This window comes from Saccostrea echinata, unplaced genomic scaffold (genome assembly GCF_033153115.1).
Source record: "Saccostrea echinata isolate AGI-Se365-2 ecotype Australia unplaced genomic scaffold, CSIRO_AGI_Sech_v1 ptg000054l, whole genome shotgun sequence".
In the NCBI taxonomy this organism is placed as follows: Eukaryota; Metazoa; Mollusca; class Bivalvia; order Ostreida; family Ostreidae; genus Saccostrea; species Saccostrea echinata.
This window is the reverse complement of record NW_026889803.1, coordinates 2,511,515-2,535,166: the sequence shown is the minus strand read 5'-3', so window position 1 is coordinate 2,535,166 and position 23,652 is coordinate 2,511,515. Positions and strand designations below refer to the sequence as shown.

At 32.7% G+C, this 23,652-nt stretch overlaps 2 protein-coding genes across 2 annotated transcripts; one reads left to right on the top strand and one right to left on the bottom strand.

Annotated features, from left to right (window-relative positions):
- Positions 1-10,022: 10,022 nt before the first annotated feature.
- Positions 10,023-11,896, top strand: LOC133206236 (uncharacterized). The gene has a single exon (XM_061342186.1). The coding sequence runs from the start codon at positions 10,082-10,084 to the stop codon at positions 11,894-11,896; it is 1,815 nt and encodes a 604-aa protein (XP_061198170.1). The 5' UTR covers positions 10,023-10,081.
- Positions 11,897-12,306: 410 nt separating this feature from the next.
- On the bottom strand, positions 12,307-23,608 carry LOC133205969 (solute carrier family 35 member E2A-like). The gene is made up of 7 exons (XM_061341875.1): positions 23,540-23,608; positions 21,292-21,587; positions 20,584-20,719; positions 20,061-20,309; positions 19,040-19,093; positions 16,749-16,952; positions 12,307-16,541 (listed from the first exon to the last, which is right to left on the bottom strand). The coding sequence occupies exons 2-7, from the start codon at positions 21,524-21,526 to the stop codon at positions 16,334-16,336; spliced, it is 1,086 nt and encodes a 361-aa protein (XP_061197859.1). The 5' UTR covers positions 21,527-21,587; positions 23,540-23,608; the 3' UTR covers positions 12,307-16,333.
- Positions 23,609-23,652: the final 44 nt, after the last annotated feature.

Below are 23,652 nucleotides of genomic sequence, written 5' to 3'. Positions count from 1 at the left end.
TTACAAGAAACGCGAGACGTCCCAAACAGTAATGTACTTTAAGAAACGCGAGGCGTCCCAAACAGTAATATACAGTTAGAGATCTTATACATTAACTTGGTATGCAGTGAAGAACTTGAGACGTTCCATAAAGTAATGTACATTTTGGTATGCAGTAATGAACGTGAGACATGAACATTTTAAAGAACAATCACGATATACCGGTATACCCATAATATCGCACATTGCTATGCATTACTGTCTGAGATGTCTCACATTCATTGTTGCATTACATATTTACAAGAACAATATACATGTATATGTAATGCAACAATGAATGTGGGACATCTCAGACAGTAATGCACATTTTAATATGAAACGTCTCCTACAGTAAACATGTAGCATGTATACAAAAGTGTACTTGTATCATAGATCTTTGGAGCAAAAATATAAGAATTGAAACAAAAAGAGTTTTACGGAGTTGTTTGAATGGTAAAAGTTCCTAATTATTTGAACCCTGTCTCTATAGGTTCATAACAAAGAACGAAATTACCAGCAAAAAATGCTGAAGTCCAGTCCAAGTTTCATGTTATGCGTCATGATAGCCAGGAGTATGGATAGCTAACACATTTGATAAATTTAATAACAATTTGATCCAACAAATCATCGTACTTTAATTCTTGCACTTTTAGTTGTTAATAAATTCCTTGTGATACATAATCATCAATCTACCGGTTGGTCTGTAGATTTCCGTATCCAATGATATACCATTGTTCATTGTTACTTTTTGTGTACTTTTCATCGAATAATCTTCGGTGATTTGATGATGAAGATGATGATGCTGAAGTTGATAATGGAGAAAATTAATGAAGAGGTTAAAGTTTCCAAAACAATAGACGCAGCGAAAAAAAGGATAGTACATCGTCACAAACCACGGTTTTGAGTCCACAAGTTGATGACAGAGAGAATCGATGTGAATCTCTCGTGGGTTACCACGAGGATAATATCGATGACAAAAAATATCTAGAATTTGGATTAATTAGATTCTGATTGATAATAAGAATTTTAAAAGATGCTAAAATAAAAATGTCTTGTAATTTGCCTGCAAAATCGCAGAAAAATTGAAACAGAATTTAAATTTTCTAAATATATTCAAGTCATTTTAATGATTATTTGGCCAATGTAAAGAGATGAACACCGAAAGTCTATTTTTGAAACTATCATATTTATGTATAAACATAAATTTAAGGTAGTGAAAAACACACGAGAAATCAGTTTTAACTGATTTCTTCTAATACAGGCCAGAAAAAAGAATAAAATCATTCTAATGTCAATAATCAATTATCTTTGGAAGGAAAAATATAAACTGTGACATGTACTGTAGTATTTACCCTATTCTTTGGCGAAAAAAGAGATATCCCAAATACTGGACATTCTCGAGCCAACAATTAGAGTATGTTTGTCATTTACATGCGATTTAACTGTCTGTAATTAAATTAAGTGTAACTTTTGATTCCTACATAGTAGAGTCATGACATTTAGACATATTTTAATTATATGTATCATTGCTTAAAAATGGTAATTTTTAAGCAATGCACATTCTAATTTTGAATGTATGATTTCACCCTCTTCTTGTAGGAGTCTGATATATGTGGGCAAAAAGTGTTTGGTCGAATTTATTTCATATTAAAGATAAAGAGAGATTTTACTTGTATATCTTGGAACAAAATATCAAAGTTTCAAACAATTTGAATTTAAGGAAAAATATGGCTTATCTGTTTTGTACTACCTTAAACAAATTTAAAATCACAGTTTTAAAATCACAGTTTGTGATTTGAAACGACCAAAGTTGGCCATTTAGACGCAGGAGACAAATAAAAGAGCTCTATTAAACTGCGCACGACTTTTTCTGTTTTGGCTTTAATCTTTAAGGGTAAATGACACAAAAAATAAACTTCTTTGTTTTCAAATTTTGCTGTGAAATATGTGAAAAAATATGCAAAACATATTAAAATAAGAACAAAAAAACTGAATTATATCTAGTTTAGCAAATGATTAGTACGGAAGCGTAATAGGGCCGCAGCAGTATCTTTTATTAATTTGTTATAACAAATTACTAATTTGTTATAACAAATTATCAATTTGTTATAATAAATTATCAATTTGTTAAAACAGATTACTAATTTGTTATAACAGATTATTAATTTGTTGTAACAAATTACTAATTTGTTATAACAAATTATCAATTTGTTATAGCAAATTATTAATCTGTTATAACAAATTACTAATTTGTTATAACAAATTATCAATTTGTTATAACAAATTATCAATTTGTTAAAACAGATTACTTATTTGTTATAACAGATTACTAATTTGTTATAACAACTTACTAATTTGTTATAACAAATTATCAATTTGTTATAACAAATTATCAATTTGTTATAACAAATTATTAATTTGTTATAACAGATTACTAATTTGTTATAACAAATTACTAATTTGATATAACAAATTATCAATTTGATATAACAAATTAGTAATTTGTTATAACAAATTAGTAATTTGTTATAACAGATTAGTAATTTGTTATAATAAATTACTAATTTGATGTAACAAATTATTAATTTGATATAACAAATTAGTAATTTGTTATAACAAATTAGTAATTTGATTTAAAAAATTATTATTTTTTACAAAATATGAATGTGAATACAGATCTATGGAAGCCAGATCAGATCAGATCAGAAATCTTATTTTAAATCGGTTTTATGAAAAGTTAAGCATAAGCTTTGGAGAGCTTTTGATCAATATGTTAATGTGGATTTAGATGAATTAGCAACTTAGATTAAAGCACTTTAATTTTTGTTTAATTGCAGGGTTTTTTTTTTTTAATTTTTGTTTTGTTTTGTTGTTGTTTGTTTGTTGTTGTTTTTTTTTTTGAGTCAGTTCCTTGGAATAGATTTCTCTGTTAGACAATTAAAAGAATAGCTGCATCCCAGGGATTACGTAGAAGAAATACAGAATGTTGGATCCTTCGAGAAAAATTCGAAGTTCCGGACAATTAAATATGATTTCAACGTCGTCCATTCAAATCAACACTTTTTTCAATGTCAACACAGGGGTCAAAAGGGGAGAAGACCTATTTTTTCCTTCTTTACACATGTGTAATATTTTGTGTGTATTGTTATAACAAATTATATTGCTTAACGATTTCTTGTAAAATATATGAGTAGTCCTATATGAGACAACCAGGATACAAATTACAAATGAATTTGAAGAAACAACTGTCAAAGTTTTCAGCCAATAATAAGTTATGAAGGCTTTAGTGGGACTTCGAGGGCTTTTCCAAAAGGCACGTATTTTGATTATAAAAATTACATACATACATGAAAAAATTTCACAAGGTATCTAAATTCAAATTTTACGAAGTACTACCCACTCAAAAATATTGTTTATTTTCGTTTTCAGAAAAGGTTATTACAGAGTGTTTATCAATTTTTCTATGATAATTTATCTACAAATTCATTTTTTATCAATGTTGCCTTTATTGCCCCCAGCATAAATTGGAGCCAAGGAGGTTCACCAGAGGAGCAGATTCAGGTTTATGCATTAGGTTTAGTTTAAAATATATTTTATTCATGATACATAAACTAGATTGAACAGTAGGCATAAATCATTTGGTACATGTATAGAATGAATCGAGAGAGAGAGGGGTGGGGGGGGGGGGGGTAAAATGAAATAAAATAAAAGACATATTGTAATGAACATGTTGATTCAGGGTGGGAAAAATTCCCTCTCCAAATAACATGTCTTTGATAAGATATTTTTTCCTAGCATACGAACGGGGATGCAATGACCTGGTAGATGGGAGTCAAGGACGGAGCCCTGGTGGGGGAGGAGGACAATATTCAAATAGAGCTCCTAAGAATAAGTAAATAGGAACCAAAGAATTTGATGCATTGTATCTTTATAACAATAATGTTTGACAGTGAAAACTCTAAATGCTAAAAGATGTAAATCCAGATTAACATATTGGTCAAAAGTTGTAGCTGCAGAGCTTGTACATTTATTATTTTCACAAATCCAACTTATAAAAAGATTTCTGATCTCATCTGGCTTCCATAGATCTGTATACACTTTCACTTTATCAAAATTATCAATTTGTTGTAACAAATTACCAATTTGTTATAACAAATTAATAATTTGTTATAACAAATTATTAATTTGTTATATCAAATTGATAATTTGTTATATCAAATTAGTAATCTGTTATAACAAATTAGTAATTTGTTTTAACAAATTAGTAATTTGTTTTAACAAATTGATAATTTGTTATAACAAATTAGTAATCTGTTATAACAAATTAGTAATCTGTTATAACAAATTAGTAATTTGTTATAACAAATTAATAATTTGTTAAAACAAATTAATAAAAGATACTGCTGCGGCCCTAATACGCTTCCTTAGATTAGTGTTTGCTGGGATTTGTTTTCAGTGCCTTACTATGGAAATCTTCCGCTACACAGTATTGATATGTGATACCAGTAATCAGTAAACCACGCCAATAAAAACATTGCTTGTGGGTGGGTGGGTATATAGGTGGGTGGTTGTGAGGGGGGGGGGGGGTGTAATTGTCGATTATTACACTAAAGTTGTGCAATATGCTTTAAAAATGTGAAATTAATTTTTATTAAGGAAATTGCATTTACCCTTGGTAACTAGTAACGAATTGAAAATGCTTAAGGGAAGAAATGTGGCTTGAATGCTAGTACATGTATATGTAATGAACCGAATCACATACATGAACATACTGATTAAAGGAAATTTGTTATCCCCACCATTGAGAATGTTAATTGTCAATACAGGTAGTTTGATTTTTCAGAAAATTTGAACATCAAAGCATCCTCATGTATCTTCCGTTTGTAGTAAGTTTCGCCTTAATTTGCTAGTTTCAAGTTATATGACGCAAATAAAAAGTTCCCTGCGAAAATGAGGGCAATGAGTCTTTGTAGTTTTCAAATCATTTGTATTAAGCTGAATAATATATATATTTTTTTACTAAGAAACAATTAAAAGCCAAGAGACATCATTAAGAAGCACTTTTAAAACAATTTGGAGTTCCCAGATACTTTTACTCCACCTTTCGCTGGAAAACCCCGTTTTAATCACGTGCGCTATGACGTTTTAAAGTAATTAATATTAGTAAGCATGGTAAAATGATTAGATGAACATGTGCGTAAGCCCATTGAAGACCTAATAAAAATATTTTTGAATTCGATTTAACGAATTGTCGAATTTGTTAGAACGAATTTAATTCGTTATAACAATTTTTTGAGTTCGTTGCAACGAATAAAATTTGTTATAAAAATTTTGTTGAATTTGTTATAGCGAATTCAAAATTTGTTATAACAGATTAAACTCGTTTAAACATATTCTAAAATTTGTAATAATGAAATAAATTCGTTTAAACTAGTTCAATTCGTTAAATATTTTTGCATTCGTTTTAACGAATTCAACAATTTTGTTATAACAGATTAAATTCGTTTTAAGAATTCAAAGAAATTGATATAACGAATCTAATTCCTCATAACAAATTCGACAATTCGTTATATCAAATTCAAAAATGTTTTCGTTAGGTCCGTTAGTAACGATTTTTTTAATGTGTGTGTGTGTGTGGGGGGGGGGGGGGGGGCAGTGTGTGACAGAGAGATGTTTGAGCTCTACAGTACTTGTACAATATCTTTTTTAAAAATACATTTTTAACATCATGTATATTGAACGTCTACAAATGTCAATAAATATTTCTTTCTGTTTTGTTTATGGTTTGGTATGAAAACAAAAAGAATCACCTTTGTGACAACAGGAACCCATTCTATTCGTAGACGAATACTTAATATTTCTTTTCCTTGCGATTTAAGGTAGTTAATTAGTACGATATGTAAAACCTAGATAGTTCCCCGAGAGCAGAACAGTGTGACATACACGTATTTGGTAACTTTTCCCCCTACAACGAGACAACAAAAATGAACTCTTTGATGTCTGTATTAATTATCACAATATTTTCATGATGACGATTCGTTGTTTGAATTCCTGGTTCTCTTATCAAAGAGGAGGTACTTCTTAACCTGGAAGTGGGAAGCACTCTTACACCTCAAGGACAAGATGGATGCACTTTTCCCGGCAGATTCACTGTTGTACTTAGTCTACAATACACAAATTTACAGATCAGCATGCAAGACAAAGTACATCTTTCGATCGTGCGTAATATTTGACAGTCTTGAGAGGACATGGGAACGAAGATCACGTTTAACCCCCTTTCTTTTTTTTAGTATTTCAGAAAATGTATGTAGAAGTTAAACAAGTGTTAATGTTCCTCATTTGTTGAGTCTTCCCTGAGACGTGTTTTGACTCTGAATCAGTAATTGTGAATTTAGAATTTAATGTTAGATTTTTCTTTATTAAAATAGATAAACAAAATATAACGGTTGTTCTACCTCAAAAAGACAAAAACATAAATCTACCATAGAAAACAAACCCGTTTGCCCATATACCAGTATGATTGTACTGTACATGTATTTGGGGATAAATCTACCATAGAAAACAAACCCGTTTGCCCATATACCAGTATGATTGTACTGTATTTGGGGATGAAGACGTTCAACCACCCCCCCCCCCCCAACTTTTGTACATTTCCTATCCTTGCTATTATATTTGATTTTGGGAAAGATTTTGGACCAAATCCATACCCCCCCCCCTTGTCAAATATTTTGTAATATTTGCTCGAGTCCTAAATCCGTACCATCAGTGGAGTTACGTGCTTTGCAAAAAGTCCATATGTAATAAAAACCAATTATACAAATTACTCTTTCTCTCTTGTATGCATAAAGATCATAAATTTAAATGCTTGGCTTCACATATCAAACTATAGAGGACACATGTTTTTCTCCTTTCTTGTTTTAGCTCACCTGAGTCAAAGGCGAAGGTGAACTTTTCTTGTCAAAATTTATCTCTCTGCCCGTCTGACTGATAACTTTCACATTTTCGACTTCTCCTGCACTACTGAACCATTTTCAATCAAACTTGGCACAAAGCATCCAAAGGTAATTGGATTCAAGATATTTCCCATTTTCTAGAGGGTAAGATAAGGATACGGTACAATTAATGTGTTACATTTATTTGAAACCAAACAGTAACAAGTCATAACAAATAAGTCATAACAAGTAAGTCACACTCCCTGAGGATGCTTCCATGTCAATATAACTAACCATGCCTTTGCTATTCGTGAGAAGATTTTTAAAGTTTTTTCCTATTATTCCTATGTAAAAATCTGAATGCCAAATGTGGCCCCACCCTACCCTTGGGGGTTATGATTTGAACAAACTTGAATCTACACTACTTGAGGATGCTTCATATCTATATGACTTCATGTTCTTGAAAAGATCTTTTTTCCTAAATATTCACTATGTAAAACTTTAATTGCCCATTTTGGCTCCACCCTACCCCAGGGGTGCTTTGAATATTTAAAAACTTGAATCTACACTACCTGAGAATGTTTCATATAAATATGACCCATCATCGGTTTGTTGTTCTTGAGAAGGTTTTTAAAGATTTTCCCTACGTAATTCCAATATAAAACTTTGATTGACCATTGTTGTCCCATCCTTCCCCTAGGGGTCCTGATTTGAACAACTTGAATCTACTCTATATCAGGAAGCTTTCATGTAAGTTTGATCTTTTCTGGCCTTCTGGTACTTGAGAAGATTTTTGATTGCTCCACCCAATTTTCACTATTTCTTTTTTTAATCTCCCTTTGGAAGAGGGGGTGACTCCTTATTTTAACAAATTTGAATCCCCTTCACCCAGAGATACTCTGTGCCAAATTTGCTTGAAATTGGCCCAATGGTTCTTGAGAAGAAGAAAATGTGAAAAGTTTATATCGACAACAACGACGACAGACAACGGACACATTTTGATCAGAAAAGCTCACTTGAGCTTTTGTCTCAGCCTCAGGTGAGCTAAAAACTTATCACCTCTCTACCTCTCTCTCTCTCTGCTCTTAATAGATTTAACACATGTTTTTGCATTTAAATATGTTGGAAACATTCACGTTTAAAACATAATCCTAACATAAGCTGATTATGAATTTTATTTCATACTAAGCTATTAGGTTTTCATTAGCTCACCTGAGCCGAAGGTTCTAGTGAGCTTTTGTAATCGAAGAGTGTCCGGCGTCCATCTATCGTCTGATAACCTTTCACAATTTCGACTTCTCAAGAACCACTGGACCAATTTCAACCAAACTTGCCAGAAAGCATCCTTGGGTGAAGGGGATTCAAGTTTTTTTTAAATGAAGGGCTTTCAAGGGAAAATAATTCAGAATTAGTGAAAATTTAATGACATCTTTTAAAAATCTTCTTTTCAATGACCAATTGGCCAGAAAAGATGAGACTTATGTGAAAGCTTTATTACAACGTGTATATTCAAGTTTGTACATATCATGATCTCTGGGGCTAGGGCAGAGTCACAATTGGCGATTAAAGTTTTACATAGGAATATATAGGAAGAATCTTTAAAAATCTTCTTCTCAAGAACACCAAAGCCATGAATGGCCATATTTATATGGAAGCATTTTCAGGTAGTGTAGATTCAAGTTTGTTCAAATTATGACCCCCGGAGGTAGGGTGGGGCCACAATGGGCAATCAAATTTTTACATAGGAGTATATAGGGGGTAAGAATCTTAAAAAAAAATATCCTCAAGAACAGCAATCCCAAGATTATTCACATTTTATATGGAAGCATTTTCAGGTAGAGTAGATTCATGCTTGTTCAAATCATGACCCCCGGGGTAGGATGGGGCCACGAGTTATTTTACATAGGGATATGTAGGAAACAAACCCGTAAAAATCTTTTAAAGCCATGATTAGACATATTTATATGGAGCATCCTCATTTAGACTGTATTCAGGTTTGTTCAAATCATGCCCTTTCGTTGAGCTAAGTCGCCCATGGGCCCCTGTTATATAAATATATACAGAACCATCAGTTTGTTTTTTATTTAACACTTGAATTAGTTATTACTACGATGAGCAGGTTTCGAATCGTTTCTTTACAAAACCCCCTTTTTATCTTCTGATGTTTATTTAACCGATATTAAGTCACATATCCTACAAATGAAATTGACTGTATAGACCTTTATATAGACCTTTATAAGCTGATAAGTACGAAAGGAACAAACACAAACCATATTTTGTAAAACTTTGTGGGCTTATTTTTCGTGACATGCTGTAAAATTCAAAGAAAAGCTCGAGTTACATCTTGCATACCTTACGTTGAGCATAGAAGGGAATGAAAAGTTTAAAACATCAACTTTTTTTATTTAATGAAGTGGCTTGTATAGATAGGAAACAAATACTGACAACATACAAAGGAACTGGAGATCCACCGTTCTTTAATTGACTTCGATTATTGATAAATGTGCGATCATTGTGTAACTTAAATGTCAAGCTTTATTGCGAGTTTTAAAGGATCCCTTCCATCAATTCATGTAATTATGACAATAAAATCTAAATATGATAGGGGAAAATATGGACTTGCGGATTTTGATCTGTCCATGCATATGATGGCACATTGCCGAGACCAGTCAGCAATCTTTGATGAGTGCAATTCCGATAAAACATCTTTTAAACTCCTGCTGGGGGGGAGTTAAGGAATCCCTCCAAATCTTCAATGAAGAATTTTAATGGATTTAAAATCAAATAATCTACACCGATCTGATGACAAGCGTAGCGTCTGAAGCCATTGTTCGGAGCTGAAAGCCGAGTTCAGAACTTGGGTACTATTTAATCAAAGATTGCTTGATCCCAACAGGGGTAGTTCAATGATTTAGATACCGAGTTATTTAATATATTAAGTCAGATTTGTTTTGAATTCGAATGGGTAAAAAGAATAAAAAAAAATTAAATTCAGGCGTGCAGTTGGCAACGAAGAATTCAATATTTCCCTTTGGAATCCTGACATTGTAATCGCGGGGGATTACAGTGAAAGATAGGAGGTTTGTTCCCTGACATGTCCATCGACGTTAAATTCGATTACTTCGTGACAAATGGCAACTGCTGGAGGAATCAAAAAGCCAAAATCGGCAACAACAAAACAGTGTGCCATCTGTGAGGCTCGAGTTGACGTTAAATGGAGGTGCACCAATTGTGATAAAATCATCTGTCAAAACTGTAAAAATCTCCATAAAAAGGTGCGTGCCACTAGTCATCACAAGATCGTCTCCATTGTGAGGAAAATTAGAAAAGAGAGCAAGGGTGATGACAATGCAAGCGAAATAGGGAGCAACGAAAACCACGACGATGGAGGATCGTCATCTGATAAAACCATGCCTAAATCCTCTCGACCCTCTGTGATGTGCTTGAAGCATAATGATTCTGTTTTGAAATGGTACTGCAGTTCGTGCAAAAGTGCCGTCTGTCAAGAATGCGCGAAAAGTGATCACAAATCGCACGTCATGGCAGACCTTTCTGTTTACCAAGACCGAAAACAGAAAAAGTGGGAACGTTTCTTAAAGGTTTTAGAAGATAAAGAACTGCCAGAAACGATGCAACGAATGAAGAGAATAAAGAAAGCAAAAATGGATTTCGATGCTAACATCATCGCAGTGAAAAGAGAAGTGTGGATGCGATACGACGAATTCATGTTGAAACTTGGGAACGAGCGCCAAAAGATTTTGTCTGAACTGGACGAAATTCAGCACCGAGAAGAAAAGGTTTTCTCCGACGCTCTGAAAAACATGGAAAGAGAAATAACTGTACTCGAATCATCGATTGATTCTACGACAGGAATGATTGATTCATTAAATACTCAGTCGATCTGGGACAATTTCGAAGACGTCCGAACAGAGGTAGAAAAAATAAAGAAGACCTTGTATCCAAACCCTGAGAAAGTAACATTTAATGCACCCGAAGTGACGGAGAAGATAGTGTCGCATTTATACGGAAAACTTGAACGTCGATTGGATGAAGCACCCTTTCTTCCACCTAGCCGCTCCGATTTGTCGGGATTATTGACACCAGGCGTCGATGTATCGCTTTTATCGTCGTTTGCCACCGATCTGCCTTTCATTCGAACCATTTGCCCGGTGAGTAGCGAGGAAGCGTGGATTGGCTGCTGGCAGCACGATCAAATGTTTTTAAGCTCATCTAGTGGTCAAGTCAGTCAAACAGTCACTGCCAAAGCAATGGACATGTCTGTTATGGATAACGGTGATCTTCTGGTCGTGTGTTACTTGAGTTATAATTTACAATGCATAAAAAAGAACGGGAAATTGAAAGAACTGAAATCAGATTTGCCTTTGTATCCTACTGGCATCATTGCAATGAGTAATGGGGACATCATCGTTAGTTTGGTTGATAGGTACGATCTTAAAATAGACGAAAACAGTATTCGTCGGCTAATGAAATTCGATAGAGATGGAAACATTCTTTTAATCGTTGAAAATGATGTAAATGGAAGGGCAATCTTTACGTATCCAGCTAAAGTGACAGTTAATATCAATGGTGATATATGTGCTATAGATGAAACTGGCGAGTATTCTGGTAGGCTTGTAGTATTCGATTCAGCAGGAGAACTGAAATTTGAATATGGCGAACTAGATAGTACGTTCGAAGAAACGTGTGATCTCAGCTCCTGTGCATGCAGCGCAGACGGTAGAATCGTAGCCACCGATTGGCTACATCACAAGATTCATATTCTGACAGCAGACGGCTGTTTCATTGGCTATCTTATGACAGAGGATGACGGGATACATTTCCCTTTTTGTTGTGCATTTGGTCCTGATGGCGTTTTGTGGATAGGATGTAAGCTGTCGAAAGAGGCCGCAAAGGGGGACATTGTAAGAGTCAATTACAAATGCTAAACAAAAATAAAAAAAAATGAGAAAGAACACATATTTATCTGCTTTTTTTTAGTTTTTGGAAGATAAAAGACATGTACTTCTTTCTTTCTGATTTGTATATTTTTTTCTGACCTAAATCAAGATCGATTAACACCACATTTCTTTCTTTGCTTTCAAGTTAAATATGAAAACTGTCTCTACTTTTGATATGCAGATTGGCCCATTTAGTACATCTGACCAGCTGAACTAAGTCACTCGAGTTTTCATTACTAAAAAATGTACAATATTATTTACTCAATATGCCTCTATTGTGTTTATACATATAACATTCCATTGCCATATAAAATGAATGTTTTTCTAATAATTGAAATACCTATGGTCAAACTTATTCTGAAGTCTTCATTTAGTTCTTAAAGTAAATAAAAAAGCAATTTTGTTTTCACAATTTAATACCTCTTTAAGTATCCATCATTTTAAGTAAAATAGTTTGGACCCATTTATTTAAAAGCATCTCGAAGATATACTCAAATAATATACACATGTATACCTATCACTTCACCACAATCTAAACTCTGTAACATGATGTCAGTAGTATTCTACAATAACTCTACAGCAATGTTGATAAAATATAGTTTTCAATATTCTCAAAAGGCACTTGAATTCATGCCCCTAAACAAGAAGACACAGTCCATGACATTCTTATAATAAAGCAAGACAACAACACATTCATTAATCTATATAATTTTAAAAATTGCGCGTATTCATCATATCTGCTGATGTGTCTAATGATAACGTACTTTTCAACACAGTCATACCATATGCATGACATTGACAATTAATTTAATTCCACAGAACTAACATTTTATGTTAATCACTATTGGCTGACACAATGGGGACCATATTGATCAATTTGTTTCAAAATAAATTCTATCTTCAGAAATTCTACAAGTTTCACAGTACTTTTAGTTGTACATGTGACTTGCTTATCACTTGTGATAATATCAGCAAATTGACTAGCTGATTTAAAAATATTGAAAAGTAAGAGGCCCATGGGCCAATTCGCTCACTTGAGCACTTTGGCTAGAAAGTTTTAGTATATAAGTGCTCCCAACCTACCCTTGGGGTTGTGATTGGAAAAATAATGATTCTCCGAGACCTAAAGATGCCTTAATATTTCATCAACTAGGCTTGGCATCAGAAGATTTTTAAAGACTTCTTCCTATATATTTCTATGTAAAGTTTGATCTTCTATTGTGGCCCCACCCTACCCCCAGGGGTCATGATTTGAACAAATTATTCAACATTACCTTAAAGTTACATAAAGAGTCAAAATCATCTGTTTCTTTTAAGATAATTGTATCAAAAAACGAAAGATTTATGTGAAATATGAATATAGCAAAGTTTTGAAAACTCAACTTTACCGTTAAGCAAGAAAAGAACTGCAAAATATAAGTGCCGGAAAAACAAGTGTTGTATCTATCGCATAATTTTTATCGTCAATGTCAAAAACGTCAAGGTCACGCGTCCTTTATTTTTAGCGTGGAACTTGTAAACAACATTGAATTGGAGCAAGCAAAAGTTAGGAATAAGTTCTGATAATCTTTTTTGAAGTCTGTATCAAAATTCTCGGTCATCCGACATTTGTATCTATGGAATTGACACCATGGTAAATTCTTTAACATTTCAGCACATGCGTACAATAAAGAGGAAATAGTGAAGCAATATTTTTGTGTCGGGTTATACAAAGATTTTTTTTACTTTTATTTTTCTCCATAAAAGTAGATTTTTTAGGTTCTGAAACCTGTAATTTTCTGACACCTAATATCTTCAAGAACTGAACAAAATTTGCATGTGTCATGCAAAAATTCTACTTTTGTCAATTTTCCCGTTTTTCTGTCACAGTGTCACTTCAAGATGTTTCCATATAAATATGACTAACCATGGCTTTGCTGTTCTTGAGAAGAAGAATTTTAAATATTTCTATTATCCAACCTATGTAAACATTTGATCGTCCTTTGTGGCCCTACCCTACCCCCAGGGGTCATGATTTGAATAAATTTGAATCTCCACTACCTGAAAATGTTTCCATATAAATATAACTAATCATGGCTTTGCTGTTCTTTAAAAGATTTTTTCCTATACATGTATATTCCAATGTTAAACTTTCATCGCCCATTGTGGCCCCATCCTAGCCGTGGGGGTCATGATTTGAACAAACTTGAATCTACACTACCTAAGGATGCTTCCATATACAGAGTAAATATGACTTATCATGGGCTTGCTGTACTTGAGAAGAAGATTTTTTAAAGATTTTTCCTGTGTATTCATATGTAAATCTTTTATTGTCTATGTGGCCCCCACAGCTCTGGGGGTCATAATTTGAACAAACTTGAATCTACACTAAGTAATGAAGCTTTCATATAAGTTCCATCTTTTCTGTGCAGTGGTTATTGAGAAGAAGATTTTGAAAAGATGCCATTCAATTTTCCCTTTGAAAAAGGTTGCGGCCCTTCATTTGAACAAACTTGAAACCCCTTCCCCCAAGGATGCTCTGTACCAAGTTTTGTTCAAGTTGGCCCAGTGGTTTTGGAAAGGAAAATGAAATTGTGAAAAGTTTTCGAAGACAACAACAATGACAATGACAGATAATGAACTAATTTTGATCAGAAAAGCTCACCTGAGCCTTCAGCTCAGTTGAGCTAATAAGGAAACTTAATTTTTGACTGGTCGATGTTACTCACACATATTTTTCCCCCAAATAAAGTTATCCATAAAAATATTTACAACTAAATCCTTAATTTACATGTAAATTGCAAGCTGCAGTGAACTTAATTTATGACAGCACTGAATAAATACAAAATCAAAAGTGCAATATACATTGGAGCTGAAGGAAGCACATAGTCAAACACTCACAAAATTATAAATAAATATATTTCATATAATTGGCAGTAATACATCAACAGCACTCTGCGCAAATATCACAATATATTTACTCAGTATATAATACATGTATACACAGAATCTGATATCAATAAAGCACACACTCTTGTTGGGCAAAAACAAAAAAAAGCACAGGGAGAACATCGAGATCTAGCGACTGGACAGTTTGTGTCCATGAGACTAGTGCAGGATAATGTCACTTAGTATAGTAGTCATTATTTCATGCTGATACAAATGAACTTGGATAAATGTATATATATACTTTTTATATATGTATGTAAAGCAACATGATTGTTATGGACTCGTAAAAAGGGATTATATAAGTTTTATACTAAAAAAGAAGTACAGTTGAACTTCGGTATCTCAAACACTGATATCTCGAATACCACGGATATGTCAAAGTGATTTGGAAGTCCCAACTACTTATTCTTTATGTATTTAACCCTCAATATCTCGAATCATCGGACATCTCCAAGTTTTTTCTCGGTCCCATGGAGCTCGAGATAACGAGGTTTGACTGTATTTTATATACACCAAATCAACAAAGCTACAGAGCAAAAAAAAAGTAGTAGATTGTCGCAAATTGTAAATAATTTCTTATTTCATCAAATTCTCAGTTTTTTTTTTTTCATCCCTCAAGAAGAAGATTTTTAGAACTTTGTTATTTTAAGAAATAATTACCTTCATTCATTCCTGGGTTTTCCCATCAATACAGCTGAGCTAGTAAAGTACATGTTTATTATCATTACACCAACATAAACCACCTCCAATCTATTTAGGATACATATTTTTATTTGATCTTTTGAATTAAAAACATTGAAATTTATTTGACATGAATTATTATTATTTTTTAAATAAATATTTTGGAACTTATTTCTTCACTCAAAATGTCATACTTTTAAATGCTATGTCACCCGAGGATGTGACTCTGAGGCCTATCTACACAAAGAGCTGACCTGCTTTAATAATGTAGCAATACATATAATGTTGATGATGTATGTGTCCTTGAAAGGAGACAATTCTGCAATTTCTATCCTTAAAAGTCTGCTTCATATTTACCGGTACATGCACTTAAGCAATTAACAAGAACTTTAGAACATCATGCTTAAGTTCCACAAAAACATACAATTACCCAGTTTTTTAATGCCATAATATTATGTTTAAAAAGCAATTTTTGCATTGGCTAATTTTTTGTTGCTCAAACCAAATAAGGTAACAAAATAAAATAGCAAACATTTCAAAACCTTGTATTTTGTACATCAGATGGTGAGGAATCAGAAAAAAATTGAAAACACAGAGGTATCTTCTCTCAAAGACCAAAGTGCAAAAATATTTGAAAGACAGAAATGACCCATGCTATGGTACATGTATTTAATTAATATCATATTTCAAAATCTTCCTCTAGTCTGTCATGTTTTTTTTTAATTTTCAATGGCTATAACATGATGCTCTGAACAACAACAAATGGTTGATAAAATGTCTACAACAATAACGACTGAATTGAAACAGATGACACCACTAGACCTCTTTATGTGATGGCTCTGAATCTCGCGGGTAGTGGTCTCTGAGCTCTCGGCGATTTTGGTCATATTCCTTAGCTTTAGTGTACATTAGTACACCAATGGTAACAATGATGGTACCAAGTCCACTCAAGAATGTCACAGGGTTACCAAATAATATCACAGAAATCCATATCAGGAATGCCCTCTTTACTGTATTAGCCACACTGTAAGATTAAGATGTTAGAAATTATACTTGTAGTATGTAGGGATAAAATGTTTTACTTGTAGTATGGTAGGTTGAAAATGTTAGCATATTAGCAAAGTTATGATATTTAAAGGGAAATAACTCGAACAGAAATATTTCTTTACAGAAAATGCTAATCTCTCTCTCTACAGTTCAAAAATATTGTAATACATACATATATACTTACCTGTGTGTAACAGGTGATATATAGCCCATCAATACATATGCTGATATACTTTGAAAATGAAAGAAAACTCCATTAGCTATAAGAGCTGTGACCATCATCCCATTCATGGAGGCTTCAGCTTTATCAAAGTCTATCAGAAAGAAACATGCTGGAATCTGCACTAAGACTGAAGATATACTGGTATAGAACTGCAGTTCTGCTGGGCTATAAAACAGAAAGTATAAAACACATCAGATATATCTTAATTACAAGTGGATAACACAAAACAGGAAGTGTAGTACATGTAATAATATGAATTTAATTATTAAATTTATTTATTAAATTTGTACCAAATACATTTATAGGTAAAAACAGTGTTATCCTGAACACGGACATCTCATAGGCCTAAGAAAATCAGCTGTTCTGACCAAAATGTACCACAATATTAGTAAATAATATAAAATTCTAACATGCTGAGAAAGGGCAAGCGGTAAATCTAGTCTTCCTGATTCCCGACGCCCAACGGTCCCGGATTTTGGTTTTTTGACGATTTCTTTTTTATTGATGCACAGAAATTATTCAAACTTTTCAGGCACCTTTTCTAAGTTTAAATGAATTCATTAATACATAAAAACCTTAATAAATTTACGTATTTAATTCTGGATCAGCAGTATCACCCGCCAAAAAGCGGTAAATCTAGTACTCTGATATAAATGCGAAAACCAAAGACGGACATCGATCTTTTCGTAGTATCGCGATTAAACACATGTACAACAAATTGAAATATAAATTTTTAAAGAAATAAGAGGAAAACCTCATTTACATGCCAGTTAATTTGCATGCACAAAAAAACCCACATTTCCCTTTTTTTCTTGTAGAACTCTTTGCCACAACATGTTTGTGTTCCTCATGTTCCCAGGCTCTACGACGTGGACATGGTTCTACCTTAGAGTCACCCCCCCCCCCCTTTTTATTTTTTTTCTTCTTTTTCAAATGGGAATTAACTTTTTATTTATTCATTTTAAGTTTTTTCTTTCTTTTTTTTAAAATTATAGTTATTATACGGATTTCTAAATTCAAAAGCTTTGTATCGGAAGAAATTTGTTATCTAGAACATTTTTTATGTAATATTCTATAATTTTCAATCTAATTGAAATATATTTTATATTTCATTTTAGCCACATCTTTTCGAATTACGTTTGCTTTTTTAATTATATGTTTACCTGAACGAAATGCAATAGATTTAAAAAAAAAACATGCATACAATTTATGAATCATCTAGCAGTATTCCCTGGCACAACCAAGTTACTATAGCTTGGACTGTATATCTCTTCACTTTGAACTGTATCCGATGATTAGGAATTTAATTATTTTACCCAAGCTGATACTGCTAAAATATAGCTTTAGTTACTGAAGTGATAATTTTATTAAATAAATTTTCTATGATTAAAAATGTCTTAAGCATGTTAAGGAACCTGACTTTAAAATCACTTTGATGTTATGGATTATAATAGAATTATTTTTTTTTTATTGATAACACCAATTATTCCTGCATTCACTGAAATATTAAATCCATCTTTTTGAGAGAAAAAAATATCTTCTCAATTAATATCAACATTTTTTTTATTATCTTTAATATCTACAAAATCTCACGTTTCCATTATGTTGATGTCCGTCTTTGGTTTTTCGCATTTATAACAGAGTACTAGATTTACCGCTTTTTGGCAGGTGATACTGCTGATTCAGTATTAAATACGTAAATTTGTTAAGGTTTTTAGGTATTAATGAATTCATTTAAACTTAGAAAATGTGCCTGAAAAGTCTGAAGAATTTCAGTGCACCAATAAAAAAGAAATCGCCAAAAAAAACAAAATCCGGGACCGTCGGGAGTCGGGAAGACTAGATTTACCGCTTGCCCTGAGAAAGGTCACTGAAATACTCAAAATATTTTCCAGAAAATGTTTAGTCATGCAGCCTGGCAATAACAACCATGTTGGACATGAATATAAATACCACTAAAATAGTGGTATTCTGATCTAGTGGTATTACACTATGTTTACACTATATTAAACTACAGTTTGAGCATGTTTTTGTGTTTCAGATAAATCATTCTTTAAATTTAAATTTCATACATTAGAAAACTTTCATTGTACAAATTTCATTTGCAAAAGCTCAAAGGATTTTTGAGACATTGCCTGGAAATGAAAGTTACACACAGAAATTATGACAGTTGGACAAAAGACAGACCCAAATTAATATCTCCCACTTTCAGTGAAAGTGGGGGACAAAAAGACATGCCATGGCTTACTTACGTATATTTAAACTTTTCTCCACTAATAAGTATCTTCGAATATACATTCTGCAGACTGAAAAAGATAAATCCTATAGATAATAACAATGACAATAGTTAATTCTCATCAATTTCAACTAATGTGTAGAGAGAAAGGACTTTTGACTGTAAATGACAACAAATTGTTTCAGAGGTTCAGACATTTTGTTCACTATATCAACATGTACAATTCAGTGAACATGAACTTCATCACAAACAATAAATCACAAAGCTGCCAGAAATTTGACTTCTCTATTATATGTTTTTCATAAAAAAAATTAATAATTGACTTGAGTACTTAAAGAGATATACAACATTTGAGCAAAGGCAAAATACCACATAGTAATTTCTCCTGTTGTTGAACTTTTAAAGGATTTTTGCAGTTCAATAAGAATCATCAGAATCACATAAACTGAATGGAATTGCCAAATATTAAACACAAAACATTCTTCCTCAAAATATTTAAAGCTGCAACATTACCAAACTGCAGAAATTATTCCTGCAATTTCTCTCATTTGCTTATAAAACTATCAGAAAATTAAATGCTGAGTAGTTTCTTGAGTAAAAATGAATATTTCATGACACATGGGACTTGAACATTCTATAACATTTACATTTGCTGTGTTTTTATAGTAAGCCAACTGTAAAATTAATTTGAATGCCATTTTTCTTGTAAAATCATGCATAGAAATATACACGGAGAAACTCAGCCTAAAGTGACGTCACAATGAGGCTACAGAGGCGTATATAAAAATATAACCATATAGGGCAGTGAGAAATTCAAACACTGAACATTCCTAGCTATAGTAACTAATGTTTTTTTTAAGTTAAGTGTGAATTATTGGTGTGTAAATCACACAGACTTGCACGTAGGCATATTTTTCATGAAGCTCTAGAATGCTTCCTGAAATATGCCTATGTGACAAGTCTGTGTGATTTACACACCAATAACTCACCCAAAACTTAAAAAACATTCCTTACATAATTCAAGACCAACATCTTACCATTCTGTTAAATTTGTGGCAAGTGCTGCAATGAATCCCTGTATATTAAAACTAATTTCATAAGCTGAACACAGGGCTAGTCCTCCCATGACCGGGATGAGTGATAGGAATGTATAGAACCCCGTGTATTCCCCCATTAGAACTTGTGAAATGAACACGGTGAACAAAGGGGCAGAACTCTTGACTGTTTCTGTAAAGGAAACTGCCACATACTTCAGAGCCACAAGACCCAGGACAACAGTGGAAAATCTAAAATAAAGACAAGTAAAAATAAGTAATGAAGTTAAATAAGTAGAAAAATGATCAGAAGGTTATTTGCCTAAGAAGTATAACAATTATTGTTTGGATCAGTGCATTTATATGTATCTGCCCTATAACAAAATACCTTAATTATATGTTCATCCAATCCTACTTCTCACAATTATTAAATAAAAACAATTCTAAGATTTTAAATATCAAAACGAAATTTTTTTTAAAAAATTAAAAAAACAAAAACAAAAAAAAAAACACTGTAGAATCTTACCTCATTGAACCCACTAAAATCATGTTTCTCCAAAAATTGGGAGGTTTTCCATCCCTTTTGATAGGTTTATAGAAGCCCATTGGTATGTAGAGCTGGATAAACCCACATGTTGTGGTCATCACCATTTGCATTGCTCCTGTTTAAAAGAAAATATGTGAAATCTAATGAATTCAAGACCATGTCCATGTAACCAGCATCTGGATAATAAAGTCTGGAATCCCTTCCTGTGTGTAAGGGTGGTCATGTGGATAAATTGGTTTTGCTACAATGCTTTAATCTAAGAAGTCATATTGAAGTATCCTATATACATGTAATTATAAATATTCTTGAAGCTAAGTCAAGAATGTTAGCATGTTAAAAAGAATATATGAGTCATTCTAGAAAATGGGCCAAAAAACAAAAACAAAACAAAAAAAACCCCAGAGAAACATGAAGTTGTACTCGAGTCAACGTGTTTAAGAAAACTAACTTTAATAGACAGACAAATAAAAGATACAGCAGGGTATGATCAACACTATAATAAACTCCAATAATAAATACCGATACGTAGCAATATGCATGAAAGTTAAGCCATGTCACTTCATGTGATCTGCAACCTACCTCCTGGTATAAATGTTGTAACACCAAATTATGACAGTCTACAATTAATGCTCAAGATAAGCAATCTAAGAAGTTTATTTAAAGTTCTGTACAATAATTTAACCATACCTAGTACTGCTGGATCTCCCCTGAGTGTGGACAAAATGTACTTGTTCAAGAAGAGGGTGAAGGCACTAAAGATGTACCAAAGTATCAGGAAGAAGAAGGCTCGGATATTAAGTAAACCCAGCTTCTCATCATCTTCATCCTTACGAACGATGTGCTGGTTACCTCCCTTCTTTACATTCTCTAAAGACATTTCTATAAGATCCCGCTCCACTGGTGACCTAGGTTCTGCACTCATTTTGGTACATGTGTTTTATCTTTGCTTGTTGGCTTTATCCATTGCTTAAACAATAATTATCCTACAACATAAGGGAATAAACAAAGATGAAAATATGGGGGAAAGTTTTTTTTTTTTCCCTATTGCAGTAATAATTAATAGCAAACCAACATCCTCTCACATTGTGATTTCATTTCATAAATATACTCTGACTCTTACAAAAGGAATAAATATATGTAAAGTTCAAATCGTGAAAAAACAAAAAACAAAACACCATTATGCTTTGATCATTTTGTTATTGTTTTAAATTTTTAATATCTTTGAAACATGATGGATTTAAATTGTGTAATTTACAGGAAAGTCCTATCTTTATATAAAATAATAAAACAAATAGAACTATCTTTTTAATTTTGGTTACCTGAACTTATCAAAAAATATGCCATATATGACTTTAAAAACCATACATCCGGCCATATATAATAAATTAATATTAATTAAACTTTGGATCAAAATACACAACCAATAAAGACAGGGATTTATCTAGCTATTTTGTTTTAATACCCTTTTTATATACAAAGGGGAAAAATGAGAGCCGCAGGCTTGAACCGAGCTCCGGAGACGGGAATATGCCGGGGGGTCCGGGGGCATAAATGGAGCAAAATCTTGCATTCTGAGAGCTTCTGGGGGTCATTTCTAGACCTTTAACAAGGGAAAAAAACTACATGTTTTAGACAAAATATGAAATAACAAAAGTAAGTTAAAACCAGGTCAGTACTTTATTTATTTTTCTCTCTGAATTCCTCATCACATATCAATTTTCCTGTTTTTCTTGTTTCACTACTAACATCGTTGCACTCTCTACCATCAGCTCATACATTCACTCTCTACAATTGGCTCATACATTCACCTCTGTTGTTGGCTCATGTATATCACAGTGTTAAGCACAAGAAATAGTGCAATTGTTTTCATTCATTATAATTAAATTCCTGCACTAATGTTTGTCTTTTAAGGTATATATCTACTGAGTAGGTCTAGAACTATTATTTTAATTTGAAATAATCTTTGGAATATAATTTTTTCTACCTTATGTCAAAAATTTTGATGCGAGCCCATTGCAGAGGTGTCTGAGAAAGGAACGGACGACAACTCTACGAGGGTGATTGACTTCGTTGTTGTGGTTACCCCACTCTTCCGATTTATGTTCCGTCTGACTAGCTGACTCAACTTCACTTTCTTTTAACTCTACGTATCTTTCTTTTTTTTGTTGAAGCCTTGAAAAGCTTCTCAATTCTTGGCATCCTGACAGCATCTTTTTTTCTAATTCTTTTCACTTAAGAGTGTGTTGTGCGACATCATGGACATGACACATGTTTACCGATCAATATCAATTCCATTAGAAGCTTGAATGTCTGACTCTCGATCTTATTCTAAAAGCGTTTGAATGACGAGGACGTTAAATTAGGATATGCAGTTGAACTTCAATTGGATAAAAACTGGAAATTTACAAACGATGTTTAAAATATTCTCTGCTGAATTTTCTATCTGAAATGGGGAATTTTTACACCTTTTTTAAGAGGGGAAAGGTACCGTTTATTGGTAGTAAAAACAGCCTTGATAAATCCCTGAAAGAGTTATTGCTGGTATGGTCACAAATTTTCGCAAATAAACATGCAAATGGTGGAGTTGCAAGTCTCTTTATTTATGTCTCTAGTCATAGTTTTCTCCTTGGAAGGATAAGGTGAACATTTGAACAACTGCTTTGGAAAAAAATGTGTGTTATATGATTTACCAATCAAGGGTCATTAGGTGACATGTAATATTTTTACAATATGACCAATTTTAAATATTTAAATTATGATACAAAATACGTGACATTTCCACAATAGTTAACATAACTTAAAATATCTGACTCTATATTTATTTTTAAAAAAAAGTCTTGCTATGGTCTAAGTTACAATGTAGAATCTAAAATTCCAAATGGTTCCAATTTGAATATATTTGGGCTGTTGCCTAAATGGTAATTTGGATACCTACATATTCTTCTATTTTTGTGGTTCAATCAAAAGATAAGCATGTGCTTGTAGCTTGTATCGTTGTGACTGCCAACACTACATCCTTGCCAGAGAAAACTTCAATGTTGATCAGAA